The sequence below is a fragment of the Caretta caretta genome, chromosome 9 (assembly GCF_965140235.1).
Source record: "Caretta caretta isolate rCarCar2 chromosome 9, rCarCar1.hap1, whole genome shotgun sequence".
Taxonomy (NCBI): domain Eukaryota; kingdom Metazoa; phylum Chordata; order Testudines; family Cheloniidae; genus Caretta; species Caretta caretta.
The window spans coordinates 24,444,752-24,463,627 of record NC_134214.1 but is presented as its reverse complement, the minus strand read 5'-3'; the positions used below and the strand labels follow the sequence as shown (position 1 = coordinate 24,463,627).

General features: G+C 45.2%; 1 protein-coding gene across 3 annotated transcripts in view; it reads left to right on the top strand.

Moving 5' to 3' along the window:
* Nucleotides 1-18,876, top strand: part of LEKR1 (leucine, glutamate and lysine rich 1) — a 178,025-nt gene that overhangs the window by 121,288 nt on the left and 37,861 nt on the right. For all 3 annotated transcript variants that reach the window (XM_048864712.2, XM_048864715.2, XM_048864714.2), the window contains one exon: nucleotides 18,083-18,164. In XM_048864712.2, coding sequence (XP_048720669.2) covers nucleotides 18,083-18,164 — 82 coding nt within the window. The remainder of the gene's footprint in view (nucleotides 1-18,082; nucleotides 18,165-18,876) is intronic.

Here is an 18,876-nt window from a genome sequence, read left to right as displayed (position 1 = left end):
AGTTTTTCCCTCAGTGGTATCCTCAGCAGAACAGCTTTGGCACCCCCTGGAGCGGCGCGCATATGCTGCGGTATAAGGGGCACCGCCGGCTCCCCCCACTCTCAGTTCTTTCTTTCCACCAGTGTTGGTGCTGGAACGTCTGCTGCTTCGGCTAGCATCGCATTTCGTTCAGTGTTTCTTCCGAACGTTTCCTGTACAATAGTTGTAAAATAGTTAATAGTTCCCTTATTATTAGTTCTAGTTTAGTCGGTCCCGGACGGGACTCAGCCTAGGGATGGGGCATGCCCCGGTCCCCATGCTTTAAGCCCTGCAATCATTGTAAGTGGCCCATGCCCATCAGCGATCTGCACGCTAGTTGTTTGAGGTGTCCAGGCGAAGGACACATAAGCGACAAGTGTCACATCTGTAAATCCTTTAAACCCCGAACAAAAAAGGAGAGAGACATCCATCTCAGAGCACTCCTGTTGGAGTCAGCGCTGACCCCGACACCGTAGCAGAGGTCTGACTCGGCCCCCAGCACCGCAGCATTGGTGTGGAGCGCCACGCCAGTGTCGTCTTTGAGCTGGCACTGGTCCCCCCCTCCCCAGCTCTGGCCAAGGAACTGAAGAGAACCACAAGGGGAAGATCTCCCACTTCCCATAAGGGAAAGGACAGGGCTGGAGGAGAGCCAAGACCCATGTTGGACAGGTCAACACCTCTGTCAGGGAGTCGGGCCCCAGCTCAAGTTGAGCGGTCCAGCCCATCCCATACCATCCCTGCCACCCTGGACAGTGACAAGGGCCTCCGTCATCTAGATGTCCCGTCTACACCCAAGGCCCTGCAGGCAGCGCAGGAAATCCTGATGCTACCAGTTTTGCCCACACCAGCTCCAGGTACCTCGGTCCAAGAGTAAACCCACCTTGGGACCTTACCGTGTGTCCCCACCTCAGTGGCACCACTCCTTATTGCCTGCTTGGAGCCATCATGCCTTGGAAGCAGGGAGGCAGGCTCAACGAAGCCCTCTTCGGTCTCCGGACCCGGGCACCCACAAAGGGATTCGAGGTGTGGCTCGCCGGTAACCTGGCACAGACCTGCCGAGGCATGTGCCCCTCTGGCAAGAGCATCGAGATTGGCCTTTTGTGTCTCCAAGGCCTTGGCACTGGTCACGCGAACCGTCGTTTGAATGTGGCCACCAGTCACCAACCAGCCGATGCCCGTCACCGAGACGCAGATCCTTGCGGTTGGGGAGATCCTCCCGACGACCGGCCCAATTCAGCTCCTGGTCCCGTTCCATGTACCGGTCGAGCAGCATGAGGCATAGATTGCTGGATTACCGATGCCGATCTGCCAAATGTCGACAGTCCCCAAGTTCCCGCATGATAGACTTGTCTCGGTCGGTCAGGTCTATGTAAAGGCGTAGCGGCTGGCACCGCACAGAGAGGGAATGCCTGTCTGCCTGATCATGGTCGCCTGGTAGAAACCACTGAGCAGGAGTCCTTGACAGCGGGACAAGCCCTGGCACCAGCGGTACCATCTGCATCTTTTGCACCGCAACCGACCCCATGGCCCCAAGGCCAGTGGCCGGTGGTGGCCTGGTACCCCTGGAACCCCCCAGCCCTCACAGACAGTCCGGTTAGTGGTGGGGGCCTCAGATAGGCCATTGGCCTGAGCTTCCCACCGTCCACCAGAGTGAAGGCCCCAGAATGCAGGACCCCCGGGCCCAGGAGGACCCAGGGGAACAGTTGGCTGGACCACCAGGGGACGTGGCAAATCCCATGGCACTGGCTTTGTCCTCATCATCACCAGACGAAGCTATCACGGGTCCCCCTCACCCAGTTCTGCAAGATGATGCTAAGGCTCATCAGGAACTAATGAAGAGGGTCGCTTCCAACCTTGGGCTCCTGGTGGAGCAGCTAGAGGAGTCATCAGACTCCCCGTTTGATGTCCTTTGCTCCATGGCACCTGCCAGGGTGACTTTACCCCTACATGAAGGGGTATCGAAAATTACTAATGCCCTATGGCAAACCCCCTCCTCCCTGACCCCCATCTCAAAAAGGGCTGAATGCAAATACTTTGTGCCAGCTAAAGGCCACAAGTACCTCTACATGCATCCGGCCCCAAACTTCCTTGTAGTTGAGGCTGTTAATCAGAAGGCGAGGCAGGATCAATCCGGGGCTACGCCCAAAAATAAAGACTTAAAGAGACTGGATCTGGTTGAGTGAAAAATTTATTCGTCTTCCAGCCTTCAATGGAGAATGGCCAATCACCAGGCCCTCCTTGGCCGCTACGACTATAAATGTGGCAGCAAGTTCGAGGTTTCGCTTCCCAAAGGATCCAAGAAAGAATTCTGGGCGATCCTCGAGGAGGGCGTGTCTGCGGCCAGAGCAGTCCTCCAGGCGGCTTCAGACATGGTGGACTCTGCAGCTCACACCATTTGCATACAGAGGGCATCCTGGCTGCTTCTCTCTGGCCTGTCAGCAGAGGCTCATCAGTCAATGCAGGACCTCCCCTTCGATGGCAAGGCCCTGTTTGCAGACCAGACAGACAGTAAGCTGCATGGGCTAAAGGACTCCCACACTACCCTGAAAACTCTAGGGCTGCACATCCCTGGTCCAGCCCATAAGCGATTCAAACCTGGCCACCAGCTCAGGGCCAAGGGGGCCAACCCCAGCAGGAGCTGCCCCACAAAAAGAGCTGGGGCTACAAACACCGCCTGAGCCACCCACCTTCACCCTGTGCTCAATTAGGCTCGACCCACAATAAGCAGCGGGGGCAAGCGAGCATTTTGAGGGTGCAACTGAGGGTGACCTACCGGACTATACCCCAGATCCATGTCTCCTGCTTTTCTCCAACTGCCTTTCTTTTTTCCTCCTGGCATGAACCATGATAACCTTGGACTGCTTGGTCCTCATTTCAGTAGTACAGGGTTATACCCTCCAGTTTCTTTCTACCCTCCACCCCGCTTCCCTGTCCCTCTTCAGGAACCCCTCTCATGAGAGTCTCCTCGCACAGGAGGTGGAAGAGTTGCTGCAGTTGGGTGCGGTGGAAGAGGTTCCTCACAAATACAGGAACAAGGGTTTCTATTCCTGGTACTTTTTAATCCCAAAGGCCAAGGGGGGGGGTCTACGGCCCATCCTGGACCTGCAAGAGCTGAACAAATACCTAAAGAAACTGAAGTTCCACATGGTCTCCCTGGCCTCCATCATCCCCTCCCTGGATCCGGGAGACTGGTATGCCACCCTTGACTTGAAGGACACATATTTCCACATAGCGATCTTTCAAGGTCTCAGACGCTTCCTATGATTTTTACCAAAGATGGTGTCTTCCGTCCTTGTTAATCAGGACATCTTCCTCTCTGTGTTTTGTCCCAAGCTGCACACCTCTGGGGAGGAAAGGAGGCTGCACGCCCCGGACATCAGATGTGCCCTGCCGTTTTACCTGGAGCGTACCAAGCCCTTTTATTGGTCGACGCAGCTCTTCATTGCGACAGCGGACATGATGAAGGGCATTCTGATGTCATAGCAGAGGATTTCCTGCATCACCTCCTGCATCCAGACCTTTTACGATCTGGCACAGGTCCCACCACCGCCAATTGTGAGGGCCCACTTGACCAGAGCTCAGGCGTCCTTGATGGCCTTCCTGGCCCACTTTCCCATCCAGGACATTTGCAGAGCTGCAATGTGGTCTTTGGTTCACACGTTCACATTGCATTATGCCATCACTCAGCAAGCCAGGGACGACGCTGGGTTTGGCAGAGCTGTGTTGCAATCTACACATCCGTGAACTCCTACCCTCCTCCAAGGGTACCGCTTGGGAGTCACCTAATATGGAATGGACATGAGCAAACACTTGAAGAAAAGAGTTACCTTTTCTGCAACTGTTGTTCTTCGAGATGTTGCTCCTGTCCATTCCATAACCCACTGTCAGAGTTTCCGGCAAGAAGGAAGTGAGAGTGGGGCGAGCCAGCAGTGCCCCTTATACTGCGGCATGTGCATGCCACTCCAGAGGGCGCCAGAGCCAGTCCCCTACAGATGACCACTGAGGGAAAAACTTCCATCACCAGTGCATGTGGCAAGCATACACACCTAATGGACAGAGCAACACATCTCGAAGAACACCAGTTATGGAAAAGGTAACTCTCTTTCCTTGCTCCAAAGAGTTTACAATCTAAGTAGACAAGATAGTCTAAAGGTGGAAGGAGGCTAAGAGAGGTTAAGTTTTGTCATTTGGCATACAATGGAAAATCTTCCAAAATTTAAATCTGAAAGATGGCTGTTCCTGCAGCCCGGATGTCCTAGTAAGAAGTAAATACAAATTGAAATTATTTAAATGTCAGTCTAAGTACTGTATTTTTTTATTGATTTGAGGAATAACTAGCAGGGGAAAATTGTTATGGTTATACCATTTAGAGCCAGCATGTTAATTATATAATTGCATGGTTTTTTTCCACAATTACTGTAGTAATTTTTAAGGAGCCGTGTGCATAAATGCTTATTTTTTTTTCTAATCTCTGATTCTTTTCCCAGAGGTCAGTATGACCAGCAAACTATTCAACTGACTTTCTTTTTCCCCTCAGGAAGTCTTTTATACCTTCTAACTTTCAGTAAACATACACAAATTGTGACAAGTCACGGGGCAATTAGATCATTTTTATATTTACATTTTTTGTAAAAATCTAGCTTGGAAGACTTTCAGTGTGTTTCTGTAACTTTCAAAACAGCTTGTCCCACAAGACTGGCCTGAAGAGAAAATATTTGTATTTTGCCATACAGACTTTTCAAGGGATTAATCTGTGTAAAGGAAAAAGAGAAAAATATGGAAATATCTCTTTCTCAAGTATACTTCAATATTTCATTTGGAGTTGAAAATGAAAAATGCCAGTGTGCTGCATGTTAAATTTCCAGTGGTGCTATACTGCATGTTTGCTCTCTGCTCTGGGGTTGCAACACTGTTCAGGTTACCCCTCCCACCCCCCAAACAGAGTGGCCAGGCCAAATTTGTGTGAGTGATGTTGAGACCTGGCACATGGGGTCAGAGCACCACTCACTCAAATTTGGCCTGGTTGGCCCCCTCGTCATCATGATGGAGGGGCAGTTGGACCAAACCCAAGTGATGCTGCAACCCCATTCACCAGGTCACAGCACCTAAAGTAGGAAGCCGAGCTCAGCCAGCCCTGCAGGGCCGGAGGCGCAGCTGTCTCTGCTGAGGTAGGTGCCCATGACATTCCCTGTCCTCCAGGCCTCCCACACAACCCTTCAACAATTCTGGTGACTCGTTTTTGAGTAACCCTGCTCCAGACCTTTTATTATTTTATATACTTGTATTATGCCCTCTCATTTGTCTCCTTTCTTGGGTAAACAATCCCACTCTTTTAAATCTTTTTTTTTATATGAGAGTTTTTCTAGGCCCATGACCATTTTTACGTCTTCTCTGAACCCCGACTTGTTCTGCAGAATTCTTTGAGATGGGATGACCAGTACTGCACCTAATATTCAGATGAGGTCACACCATTTTATATAAGGCATTATAATATTCTCAGTGTTATTCACCATCCCATTCCTTATGCAATCTAACATCTTATTTGTTTAATTGACCTTAGCTTCACATTGATACTGACTCTGTGACAGGTATCAAGGTCCCACATTGGCAAGGGGGGGTTAATGATGACGTGTGGATGGGATTTTTTTTTTCAGGAGAACAGGCCTTTAGGTGTCCGTCATGTTTCCTTCCTTTACTCCCTGCCATTCCAAAAGCCTCATGCAGTGATGAGGTAATCTTCTCTCTGGCAAAGAGGGTTGGATGTGGGTCCCTCTGGAGCTCAGTGCTGCTTCTTCATGTTTCCTACCCAAAGGGATGAGGAGGCTTCCACTGCACAGCTCACAGACCCAGCAGCTCAGAAATGTAAACTTTGGCTCCTCTGCCTGGTAATACATTACACAGCCATCAGGCTGGCAGATGAGTTTCTGTTCTGATTTTCCAGTTTTTGTTCACCAGCATGCATACTGTAATGTATTAATTTTAGAGTACTGAATGCCACTGTCCCCAGCTAGGATGTGGCAGGCCAATGCAAATAGGTCAGTTGTTCTACTGTCGCTATTCAAAAAAATCTATGTCTTTCGTTTACCAAAAGATGCTCTAGTTTTGGAGCCATTTGTCCAGTCTTAGAAGATCCTTACTTTTTCTTAGTATAGGTGGAGTTGGTAGCACCACCAATAGTTAGGGTTGTCCAGCTCCTCCCATTGTAATACCCTGTTTTTGGTTGCTTGTAACTTTGCCAAACTTGAACCTTTCTGGCTGAAATTTGCCAGTATTGCCAAAGCTGTCCATTGCTTATTAGATATTGGGACCATAGAACCTATTTTCTCTCACCAGGAATTCTCAAGTGTGTTCTCCTTGTTAGTTGTAATTATAAAAAAGAATGAAGGATATGGGGCAATGTTAGACTTAAAGCATTTCAACTAAAATGTGAGAAGGACTTCCTTCAGATTAGAGACGTTACTTTTCATTCTGGCTGTGACAGCCATCAGTAGATCTGGTGGACATAAATCTTCATACTCCTGCGTGGCCTTCCCAGCATCAGTTCCTCATATTCTTTGTTGTACAGAACCATTTACCTGTATAGGGTGCTGCCATTTGGACTGTGCTAAGCCCTGAAGGTATTTCCAGAGATCTTCATTATTGTCATGGCAGACCTGATACCATTCTACTCAAGGCTTTATACAAAGAGGAGTAGTAATTTCACAGATAATAATAATTCAAGAGCTCATGTTAAATGGTTTAATCATAAACGTAGAAAAAATCATCTTCATACCAGCAGATCCTTTATTCCAGGGGTGGGCAAACTTTTTGGCCTGATGGCTACATCAGGGTATGGAAATTGTATGATGGGCCATGAATGCTCATGAAATTGGGGGTAGGGGTGTGGGAGGGGGTGAGAGCTCCAGCTGGGGGTGTGGGCTCTGGGTGGGGCCGCAAATGAGGAGTTCAGGGTGCAGGAGGGAGCTCTGGGCTGGGGCAGGAGGTTGGGGTGTGTGTGTGTGGGGAGAGTGAGGGCTCTGGCTGGGGGTGCGGGCTCTGGGTTGGGGATAAGGCATTTGGGGTGCAGGAGGGGGCTCCAGGCTGGGACTGAGGGGTTCGGAGGGCAGGAGGGGGATCGGGGCTGGGACAGACTGTTGGGGCATGCGGGGGGTGAGGGCTCTGGCTGGGAGTGCAGGCTTTGGGGTGGGGCCAGGGATGAGGGGTTTGGGGTACAAGAGGGGGCTCCAGGCTGGGATCAAGGGGTTTGGAGGGTGGGAGGGGGATATGGGCTGTGGCAGGGGAATGGGGTGTGGGGCAGGGCTCAGGGGTGCAGGCTCCAGGCAGCTCTTACTGCAAGCAGCTCCCGGAAGCATGTCCCCTCTCTGGCTCCTGTGCAGAGGCGCGGCCAGGTGGCTCTGCATGCTGCCCTGTCCACAGGTGACGCCCCGGTGCTGCGGGGGTGGTGTCTGCAGACGGGGCAGTGCGCAGAGGCAGTGCACAGAACCGCCTGGCCATGCCTCTGCGTACTACATAGGAGCTGGAGGGGGGTCATGCCAGCTGCTTCCTGGGAGCCGTGCAGAGCATGCCAAACCCCTGACCCCACTCTCCGCTGGAGTGCCAGAGCAGGGCAAACCTCCAACCCTATTCCCTGGTGGGAGCTGAGGGCCGGATCAAAAGGTGTGACAGGCCAGATGTGGCCTACGGGCCGTGGTTTGCCCACCCCTGCCTTATTCACTGGGGGTTCAGAGTAGGCAAAGTCATCCTATCCAGTGAAAATATTTGTATGTTGTCCAGATCATGTCCAGAATAATGCAACACAAATTCTCAGGTTATCAATTTCTCAGATTATTGGGAATAATGGTATTTTGCATGGATGTTGTTCAGTCGACAAAGTTACATATGTAACCTTTCCTGCTTTTCCTTCTACAAGTTTGGGATCATTTGAGGAGTTTCATGTCTATGGGAGTAGTGTTGATGCAGGAGTCCTGCAAGGTCTTTTCTTTGGTGGTGATTAATGAGGGAGCATATAATGCAGAGTACTACTCTTCTACAGCTGTTTTGAGAGACACAGATTACTGGTGGAAGTCTGCTAGGCTCGGGAGGTAATTGAAGAAACAAGATTTTTCAGGGTCTGTGGTCCACACTAAAAAGGAAGACAAAATATTAATTTTCTGGGACTATATGCAGAACAGCTAGTTCATCTATATCTTCAGGACCACTTCTTAGGAGTCTGCCCGCTTGTAAGAATAGACAAGAGCACTACCGGAGCTTACCTCACTAAACTAGGGGATGGGCAGTTTTGCAGTCAGTCCTACAATGATAAACCACCATTCTGTTCTCCTGGGTGGAAATATAGTATTACTTAAGGCTATTCATGTCAGAGGGACATCAAATATAAATAAAAGCAGATTGGCTCATCACGAAAAGGTTGAACTAGGAAGAACGATCACTGAAAAATAGTGCCTTTCAGAGAATAGTGGCCAGATTTGGATTACCCCTACTAGATGCGTTCACCTCTGCAGAAAATCAAAAAGTAAAGACATATTACTTAGGAGCTCGGGTGGTAGGCACTTTTCTGAATGATGGAGAACATGCCTTCTCTAAGCCTTTCCTCCCAACTCTCTCTCGGTCCAGAGTCATTCAGAAAGTCAAACCTGAGAGGACATTTGTTATTGTTATGGCCCCCAACTGGCCCAGCTGGTCTTGGTATTCAGTGGTAATATAAGTAACTATAGATTGGGAATGAGTTAGTATCTGTTGACCAAGGTTTCCATTTTTTTTACCACAATATAATATAATATAACTTATTGGGAAGGCATGGCTTTTGAAAAGAAAGCCTTAAAATGGTATGGGTACTCTGAAAAAAGTATATACATGTGTGACAGGGCGAACTCACTCCACAGTGAACGGGAAAGGGTTAACTCCTCATTGTGGACTGAGGAAGCCACTCCCCCACGTCCCTACTGGGCATGCTTCTGATGCAGCACAAGTATAAAAGGGAGCAGCCCAGCTCTGGGCTGAGCACCAGGGAGGAAGGATGCTCCTTGCCAGCTCCATCCTAGGAGCAGCTGGAACCTCTGACTGTGGAAGCCAGAGCCACGGAGATTCAGACCGGCATCCAAGTGCCTGTGGACATCTGGAGAAAGACCAGTCACCAGGAACCGCACATGCCGAAAAGCCTGGAGACCCTGATGACACCTCAACTACAGCTCCAAAAGATATGGTAGGAAGTGGCCCAGGGAGGACTAAGTATAGTCCTGTGGGAAGTCAGCATGTTTTGGTTGGAGCCCTGCTGACTTGGTGGCGGAACACTCTGGCACTGTTAAGGCACTGGGCCGGGAACCCAGTGGAGCAGGGTGGACCCTGGGTCCTCCTATCTCAGATGCTGACCCCCCCCCAGGTGGCGGCCCATCAACTCTTGCAATAGGTCTTACCACCCTGCAACTCAGGGCAACTCTAGCAACTCTGGCTGCTAGGCCGTGCTGCCCTGTGAATCAGGGTAAACCACATTGACTCTGGCTGCTAGGACTTGCTGCCCTGCACATCAGGATAAACCCCCTTGACTCTGGCCGCTAAGCCTTGATGCCATGCGAATCAGGGTAAACCCCATTGATTCTGGCCATTAGGCCTCACTGTCCTGCATACCAGGGTAACTCTATTGACTCCAGCCACTAGGCCTTGCTTCCCTGTGAATCAGGTTACCCTATCGATTTTAGTCTTTAGATCTCACCACCTTGAGGCAAAGGACAGCTTGAGGGATGGGGTGAACTCACTCTGTACTGGATGGGGACACCCACCCCGTCACAGCATGCTAATATCATCCTGAAAATTTTCCACTACAAGAGTTCATAGATCATAGAGAGAACATCACTGCCAACTATGTTTTCATCAGAGATATAAGTTAATGAGTGAGAATAAAGTTTCTCTCTACCTACTTCACAGGGGTGATTAGGGGATTAACTAGTTAATGGTTGGAAAGCGATTTGAAAATGTAAAGTGCTACATAAGTGCTAAATAAAATTACTCCTTTATTTAAGAAGTCTTGTAAAGTGTACTATTATATTTTCTCTCCTCTTCACTCTTTCTTTACTTAAATGTGTTATTGAGAAGAGGGATTTCTAACAAAGTTAACGTAATGGGTTCACTTAAAGTTAACTCAGCAATTAGGATGATTGTGTGGAATCTCCAACATCTCAGCAATACCATGCCAGTAGCTAACGGGTCACCATGACCGCCTCTAGTTTAGTTGACTATTATACTGTTTGACATAGAATTAGGTTATGTTATTTTGCCCATGTCAGGTTTTTTTTAAAGTGCTTATAACTGAAAAGTGAAATAACAGATATCCTTTGTGGAAAACATAAGTGCAACAGATTATACAGAATTCCATCTTAATGTTAGTATTACATTTTTGCAAAATCTAATTAAGCAGATGTAATGTCATCTGAGCAATGCTGTGTGACACATATTTTTTAAAAAATCAGTAACAAAATTTAGCAAAGGAATTGCATAATATAGCCTTTCCTAAGGGCAAATGAAATGTTTAGTGTTGCTGTCTGGTAGAATTTGAAAATGTAGAAAGGTGAGAGATGTAGAAAGATTTTTTAGGTTGGGTATTCTCCCAAGCCCCCTTTGGCCTCCTAAACTGCTCATTAACAATAACAAATATAGTGTCTGATCCTACAGTGACCTTCATGCAGGTGAAGGGATCTGTTTATGTGGTGCTTATTGCTAGATTGGGGCCATAGTGCTATCAGGTTTATGTTACATGATAAGTACATGTTCTTTTTATAAAAATAAAGTTTCTTGTTTCAAAGTAAACATAAAACTATAAAATTAGTTTTACATTGTTTTAAAGGAAGTTTACTATGATTCAAAAGATAACCATAAAGTATGAACTGAATCTCAGGTACATCAGTGGAAATCAGGAGTAACTCCATTGAAGTCAATGGATTTACACTTGCAGGAAACTGTTGTAAATGAGATCAGAGTGAAGCCCATGGTGTCCTTGTTTTGTTTTGTTTTTTATTTTCATCAACTATTTTGAGTGTATTGTCACACATTTTGCTTTAGTACTTAAATATTCTCAGTATTCAAAAAATGAGCAGAAAACTGGCAGTTTATGTAATTATTATTCCTACCAGTCTTTTTTAAACAGAATTTTAATTTCCATAAGCAGGATTTTGAAACACATTTTTGCTATATTTCTTGTTTCTCAGTCAACGAACAATTGTAAAACCATTGTGGGCATTTCATATTACAGCAGTCACTCAGTAGCAGCTAATGCAGTGAAGGCAGCAAATGAGTTTCTGCTAGAATCCTTTGTTTTCCCTAGCTCACAAGAGTTTCTGAAGAATTATCCTTTTGGCCTGAAATTTACCATTGTTCTCTCAGCCAAAAGATTGAGTCGTTGGTTGATTTGTTTTAAATTTCATCCAATTTTGTCCAGTGTTTTTGGAGTTAGTAGTTCAGTAAAATATACCAGGCCACACTATTGCCCCAGAGCATATTAATTAGAGGGGAAAGAGACAGCAGAGCTAAAATTTCAGGATAGAATAGAATCTAGTGGCTAATTTTCTTCGAGATGAGAAGGACTTGAAAAAAATTATGATGACTTGTGGTGGAGACCCCATGCATATTCCCATGGCCAGAATCAGCAAAGGAGCTACAGTACCACATTGTCCTGTGAGATGGGGCTCATGTCCTTACTCTCATTTCTGCTACCAGCCAATATGTGTGACAGTGGGCAACTTCTTTGCTGCACCTGACCACATTTATAGAGTGTCTCTCTTTCACAAGGGTGCTGATATTTTTTTCAAGTCCATCCTCCCATTCTGCCCTGGCACTGCGGCCCTGCAACCCATTTGCTCCCTTCTCCCCCCAACCCCCCACTGCGGCCCCAAGACTGGAGAATCTCTGTGTGACGTGCCCTCCATAAGGCTTTATGGAAATATGCTTATGAATGTATATATATGACATAACTGGAATATGTTTTATGCTACATATGCCCAATCAAGAAGCCCTTAAGCCAACAATGAACTTGGAGACGCCAGTCCACATCTAGGAATGTGGGTTGGCTGGTAAGGAACTCAGTCATGCATGAACATGTGACTTGTCTAGGTGACTCCAAAACTCCATTTTGTAGCTGGACTTTGCGTAGGAGAGAGGAGCGGGTCTCCACCCGCAAGAGAGAGTCTATTTAAACCCCTGGGCGACTCCTCCATTTTGTCTTCAGCTGGCTAAAGAGAGAGCCTCTCCACCCCCAAGGATACCTGAAAGAAACTGGAACAAAGGACAGTAACTACAGGGAGTGTGAGTGATTGCTGGACCCAGAGTAGAAGGAGTCTAGTCTGTAAAAGACAGCTTACTGGAACTGGTGAGGTTTTTATCTGTATTCAGTTTTATTACTGTACTAGACTTAGACTTGCATGTTTTATTTTATTTTGCTTAGTAATTTGCTTTGTTCTGTCTGTTTCTACCTGGAACCACTTAAATCCTACTTTCTGTATTTAATAAAATCACTTTTTACTTATTAATTAACCCAGAGTATGTATTAATACCTGGGGGCGGAGGGGGGGGGGCGCAAACAGCTGTGCATATCTCTCTATCAGTGTTATAGAGGGCGAACAATTTATGAGTTTACCCTGTATAAGCTTTATATAGGGTAAAAAGGAGCTATTTAGGGTTTGGACCCCACTGGGAGTTGGGCATCTGAGTGTCAAGGACAGACACACTTCTTAAGTTGCTTTCAATCAAGCCTGCAGCTTTGGGGCACGTGAATCAGACCCTGGATCTGTGTTGGAGCAGACTGGCATGTCTGGCTCAGCAAGACAGGGTGCTGGAGTCTTAAGCTGTCAGGGAAAGCAGGGGCAGAAGTAGTCTTGGCACATCAGGTGGCAGCTCCCAGCGGGTTTCTGTGATCCAACCCATCACAGTGAAACCAACCCGTCACACTCTGTCCCCCCGGACATGGCCCTGGGGCCTCAACAGGGAGTGAGAGCTCCTCCAGCCCTGAGGCCGTGGCAGGGAGCGAGAGCTCCTCCAGTCCTGGGGTCGCAGCTGAGGTCTGGGTCCTGGGGCTTCCTTCGCTGACGTGGGCTTCTGCAGGGGAGACCAGGGTCAGAGTACTAGGGCTTCCCCCGCCCACCCTGCCTCACTTGTTGCTTCTGCCAGGGACTGGGATCAGGGCTCTGGGATTTCCCCTGCCTGCCCCGTCCCGCCCCACCTGGTGCTTCTACTGGAGTCGCAGTGCTGGGGCTTCTGCTGCCCTGCCCTGCCCTGACTGACACTTCTGCCGGGGCCCTGAGTCAGGGAGCTTGGGCTTCCCCTGCCCACCCTGCAGCTTCTGCCAGGGTTCTGGGCTTCTGCTGCCCTGTGGCGGATTTCTGCTGGGCCCCCCCAATTAGTTGGGGCCCCTGGGCACAGGCCCCCTTGGCCTTGGATAGTCCATCATTGGTGTATGTATTTATGAATGCTCCTAACCAGTGTTCTTAGTGCTGTAGAATCATTATAAAAACATCTTGAAAAAAACAGAGTTAAAAAAAAAAAGGCTAAAAGAGCTCTCAAGCTACTGGTATTAAATAAGCTTAATACCCTTTCTTTCCCTCCATTCCAAAACTGTTTTCTGCATCCTGACTTCCTAGCGTGAGAGAATAGATCAGGGGTTCTCAACCTGGGGGTTGGGACTCCTCAGGGCGTCGTGAGGTTATTACACGGCGCTGTCAGCCTCCACCCCAAACCCCGCTTCGGATCCAGCATTTATAATGGTGTTAAATATATTCAAAAGTGTTTTTAATTTATAAGGGGGGTCACACTCAGAGGTTTGCTGTGTGAAAGGGGTCACCAGTACAAAAGTTTGAGAACTACTGGAATAGATCATAACAGCTATGCAGATTCACAATTCCCAGAAACCTTCCAGAATCACAGAAATCTTTAAATGACTAATTGCCAAAAATCAAATGACTATGAAATGCTATCCTATTAGCAGCTGTCCCCATATGAAGAGAGGCTCAGAGCTCTTTCTTTTGCCTAGCTCATCTAAAATAATTTGATCCTTACTTAATCTCTATGGAGAAAGCAGTCACATCAGAGTAGAACTTGCTGTGGTAAATTTTGGATTGTTGCCATGTGTTCCGCCTTACATCTGCTTGGTGTTTAAAGCCAACATTTCCTTTTTTTTTTATTCTGTAGGCATTCAAGGCCATTTACTTCATAACTCAATGTCATTCTGAATGACAGGAAATTAAAGCTGAGTAGTGTAGTTTTGGAGGTCTGTACAGAACAATACATTGTTGAGGAATGCCCACTTGGAGAAACTGAAGTAACTGTATAGTGCAGGTGGTCTAATCTAGCCTTGATTTACTTGGCCGCAACTTCCTATCCTTAGAAAAGTCAGGGATACTGAGCATTGGAAAACAAAGGTCATGGCGTTAGTCATTACCTACTGTACAGTTTTGTAAAACAGATAACATAATGTGGGTAACCCAGCCATGTTTTGTCATGGCAATTTTAAAAACAGCCGTGAGGAAGTTATGACAGAAAGGCCAGCTGTCACATAAACATAGTTTTAAAATAAACAAATGTCACAGTCATTGATTTGTATCCCAAACCACCAGGACTCTTCCAATTTGTGTGTCATGTGCTAAGATAACTAGATCAGTTCTGAACATAATTTTTGCCATGTTGGAATACATCTTTGTTAAATTAACCACATTTTAGCAAAATTATCCTGCTACAACTTCAAATTTAAAAGTAAATTTGCCTCCTTTTATCTTTGGGAATTAAAGCTTTTCTGTTGCGGCAGTGTTGTCCTTAAGGGTATGTCTTTACTGCAGGGTTAGCCTGGGTGATTGGCACCTGGGTTGGCCTAGATGAGGTGTGAGCAGTCCCACTGCAAAGCACTGTCCAAGTTATTGTATCCTCATTGGTGCTGCACTCCCCTCTGTGTATCGTGAAGCCTTTTGGGGACACATCCCACGGTTCTGTGTCCACAGCAGAGAATGGGAAGAAAGGCTATCAGCTGCCATTGCATGCTAACAAAAGTTGACAGATTGAACTCCTTAGGGGATCTGTGAAGTTCAGATTTTCCATCCATGACTTGTAGTGATCATTTGTCTATATACATTGAATCATATTTATTAAAAAGAAGTTAACATTTCTGAAGATCTCCTTACCTTCTCTTAATCATTTTTATTATTGTGAGCTTTGGTTTATAAGGATCAGAATAGAAATTGTTTCAATTTCAAAAGATTTACTGTCTTAGGAAGGGCTAAAAGCATTGCCAAAATTAATTAAGCAACATACATCAAGTATTATATCAGAGGTACATATGCACAGTGGCAATGGAATTTTATATGGTGTGAATTTTTATTACTGTCCGTTTCTAATTCAGTGGCAGGCAGGCACATATTGTGAAGATGTTTCTACAGTTAATTTATTTTCTACCTTGATTATATTGAGCCTGATCCAGCTCCAAATTAAGTCAATGGGAAGACTTCATCCTGAAGAAGCTTTTTATTATTTCTGATGGTTTGAGATCTCTCTCTAATACTTTGTATTATTCCTTAAGATGTGCTAACAAAGCTAGTATTAAATGTTGCTGCTCTGAGCTTTCAATAGCTACAGTTAGTATTGGAAAGCCAACTTCATAAAAATGAGTAGATATTTCAGTCAATAAGGGCATGCTGTTAGCCAGACAAAAAAAGGGGGTCATATTCTCCTATCAGAAAATGATCCTGGGAGGATTTACTCTCTAAGGAATATTCAGGGTTACCTTTTAATACCACATTATTTAAAAAAACCTAGGATTTTAAAACTCGACTGAGCAAACCACTGAATGTGTGGGTTGATCACAGAATGAATATGAGTCAGTGTGATATGTGGCTATGAAAAAGGCAAATGCCTAGGATTTATTAGGTGAGGCATTTCTACTAGAGATTGAGAAATATTTATGCCATTGTACAACGCATTGAGAAGACCTCATTTGGAATACTGTGTACAGTTATGGTCACCCATGTTCAGTAAAGATGAATTTAAACTGGAACAGGTGCAGAGAAGAACTACTAGAATGATCAGGGGAATGGAGGGCCTATCTTATGAACTGGAAGAGGTTGGCTTGTTTAGTCTAGCAAAAAAAGGGGATATGATTGCTGTCTATTAATATATAAAGGTTAAATACAAGGGAGGGTGAAAAGCTATTTAAGATAGAGGACAAGAGCAAATGGATAGAAACTGGTGGTGAGCAAATTCAGGCTGGAAATTAGAGGAAGGTTTCTAACCATCAGAGGGGTGAGGTTCTGGAAAGCCACTCAATAAGAGTCGTGGGGGCAAATAATTAGTTTTAAGAAAGAGCTGGACAAATTTATGAGTGCAATCATATGATGGGATTGCTTGTGATGATAGGAGGTGGGGCTCAGTGTTGTTTGTGCCTAAAAGCTCATGCTTCAGGTTTCAGCTGGCCACCAGCTGGGGGTCAGGAAGAGGTTTCATTTCCCTCCCCCCACCCCCCGTATTCTGCTTTGGTTTCTTTGTTTATCTCCTTCCTCAGCAGTGTCAGGGATGACCATGGCCAGAGATGGAACATTGGGGCTGGTGGGTCACGGCTCTGAGGTGCCACTGAGCATTCTTCCTCTCAAGTGCCTTTTGGCTGGTTCTTGCTCACATGCTCAGGGGCTAACTGATCCCCATATGTGGGGTCAGGAAGGAATTTTCCCCCAGGTCAGATTGGTACTGACCTTAGGAGTTTTTCACCTTCCTTTGCAGCATGTGGGAATGAGTCACTTGCCAGGATAATCTGGATATATCTCACTTAATCATTTTCCTGCCTATGGGCCTTGGGCACTGCTGCATCTTGGCCCCTCCCATTCTCTGCCTGTGGCACGTAGTAGTCTAGTCTCCTGTGGACTGTAATACTTTGGTCTGATTTTGGTTGTTGGGTTTAGTGTGGTGGTGGAGGTGGGAAGGCAGCCTGTGATACACAGGAGGTCAGATTAGATAATGTGGTCCCTTCTTGCCTTAAAATCGATGACAACAAAATGTACTGCAAGGAACCAGACCTGCACTAATGGGATGGACTAGGTGAGGTAACAGGTGTCTTCCATCACTTAATTTTGTGAGTTTTTTTGTATAAAGAAGTTATATGAAACAAGTAAGACTTAGCAGCATCTGTACTGCCACTCACTTTAGTTAAGGTATTTCTAAAGTGGAAGAAGCTAGAATTAACCTTATGGCTCAGAGGGAACATGCTAGACTGTCTGTTGGGAAAAGGGAAAAGTCTGATTTCTTAGTGAGCTACTGAAGCTGATCAATGTTGTAGCTTTGGGGATAACATTTAGCTGAGAGAAAATGTGAAATAAAAACAAATGTGGATAATCTCTGATACTTCTAGTTGTAAAGTGCATTTCATACTTATCCTTCTGATTTCTGGGCCAAATTCTGCTCTCAGTTGCATATGTAACCAAGAGCAGAATTTGGATCAGTACATCTACAATTTAAAGCTTTTTTGCATTAACCTCAGTTGAATTGAATATATTGCCCTGTGAAATAAAAAAAAATCTATTAATGTAAAGTCAATTTCTTGATATTTTGGATTCAGTTTGTTAATTCATTCAGTCTGTGCTAGAACAGGAATAAAAATAAGTCTTTCTGAATTTGAGTACATGGCAATGCTGCACAAATCTAACTGTTCCAATAAATCTACTTTGTTTTTCATAGGAAAACCCAAGCATATATAATTTTCTATTGTTTATCAGCAATGAGAAATCAACAAAAATAAGTCATAAAATGATGTTCTTTCTTCAGGAAGGTAGATACTTTGCATTATTCATTACAGCTGATTATTGGAAGCTTAATTTATAATTAAAGTTTATAATTAAAAACTATCAATTTACTTATCACAGAAAGTTTTGATAAGTCAATTAATTTTACTGGGTTACCTGGTTGTTGGTTTTTTGTTTGTTTGTTTGTTTTTGTTTTGCTATAAAGAGCGGCTACATAAGTGAGAGGCAAATATAAAACACCACATTATAAGAGCAAATGATGGGCATACAAATACAGAAATGAAAACAGATATATTTTGTTGTTTCAGATTTAACAAATCAAGTAGAGACAATTGGACTCAAGTTTCAGAAAGCAACAGCTGAAATAGGCCACTACAAAAAACTACTCATGTAAGATATTTTATTTTATTTATTTAAGGCCTAGTTTTGCTGCCACTTTGTACTCAAAACTGCTCTTCACCCTGTGATTAACTTTAAGCATGTGACTAGTCGGAAGCCAGTAGGTCTTTTCAAAGCATTCAGTCTCATCTCCATTTTGGTCCAGATGCAAAATTATTTGCTAATATGAACCTGTACTCAGTCCAGATGTATCCTCTGTAATGGTATTCTGGAAAAGGATTAAGCACTGACCACTTGCCCTTCTATGATCTAAATGGGATGATATAGATTTTTTTCTTGAATACATTTCTTATTTTTATGAAACAAATATTTGCGCTCAAGACAATAATTTCACAAGAATAATTTGCTATCTTTCATTAACCTGTGCAATGTATGTTCTCAGTGTAGTCTAGGCCTAATCAAAGATCAAGTCAAATATAAAGAATTTACTGTAGCAAAAATGAAAAGAATGAGCTTGCAGTATTGATAGATGTTTTAAGTAAGCCCAGAATCAAAAGGATCAAGAAGAGTAACAATTAAGTAGGTGTAAGAGCTGGAAATTTTTAAGGCTTCTTGTTGTTATGGTATTATTTCACCAATTAATAACCATGGTTAAATCTGTTATTTATATTTTAAAAGGAATATGTCATTTTGCTAAATTATACCCATATTACATTCAGATTTTTAAAAGTACATTTGGAAGGGTTTTTCACTGTATCGTTAA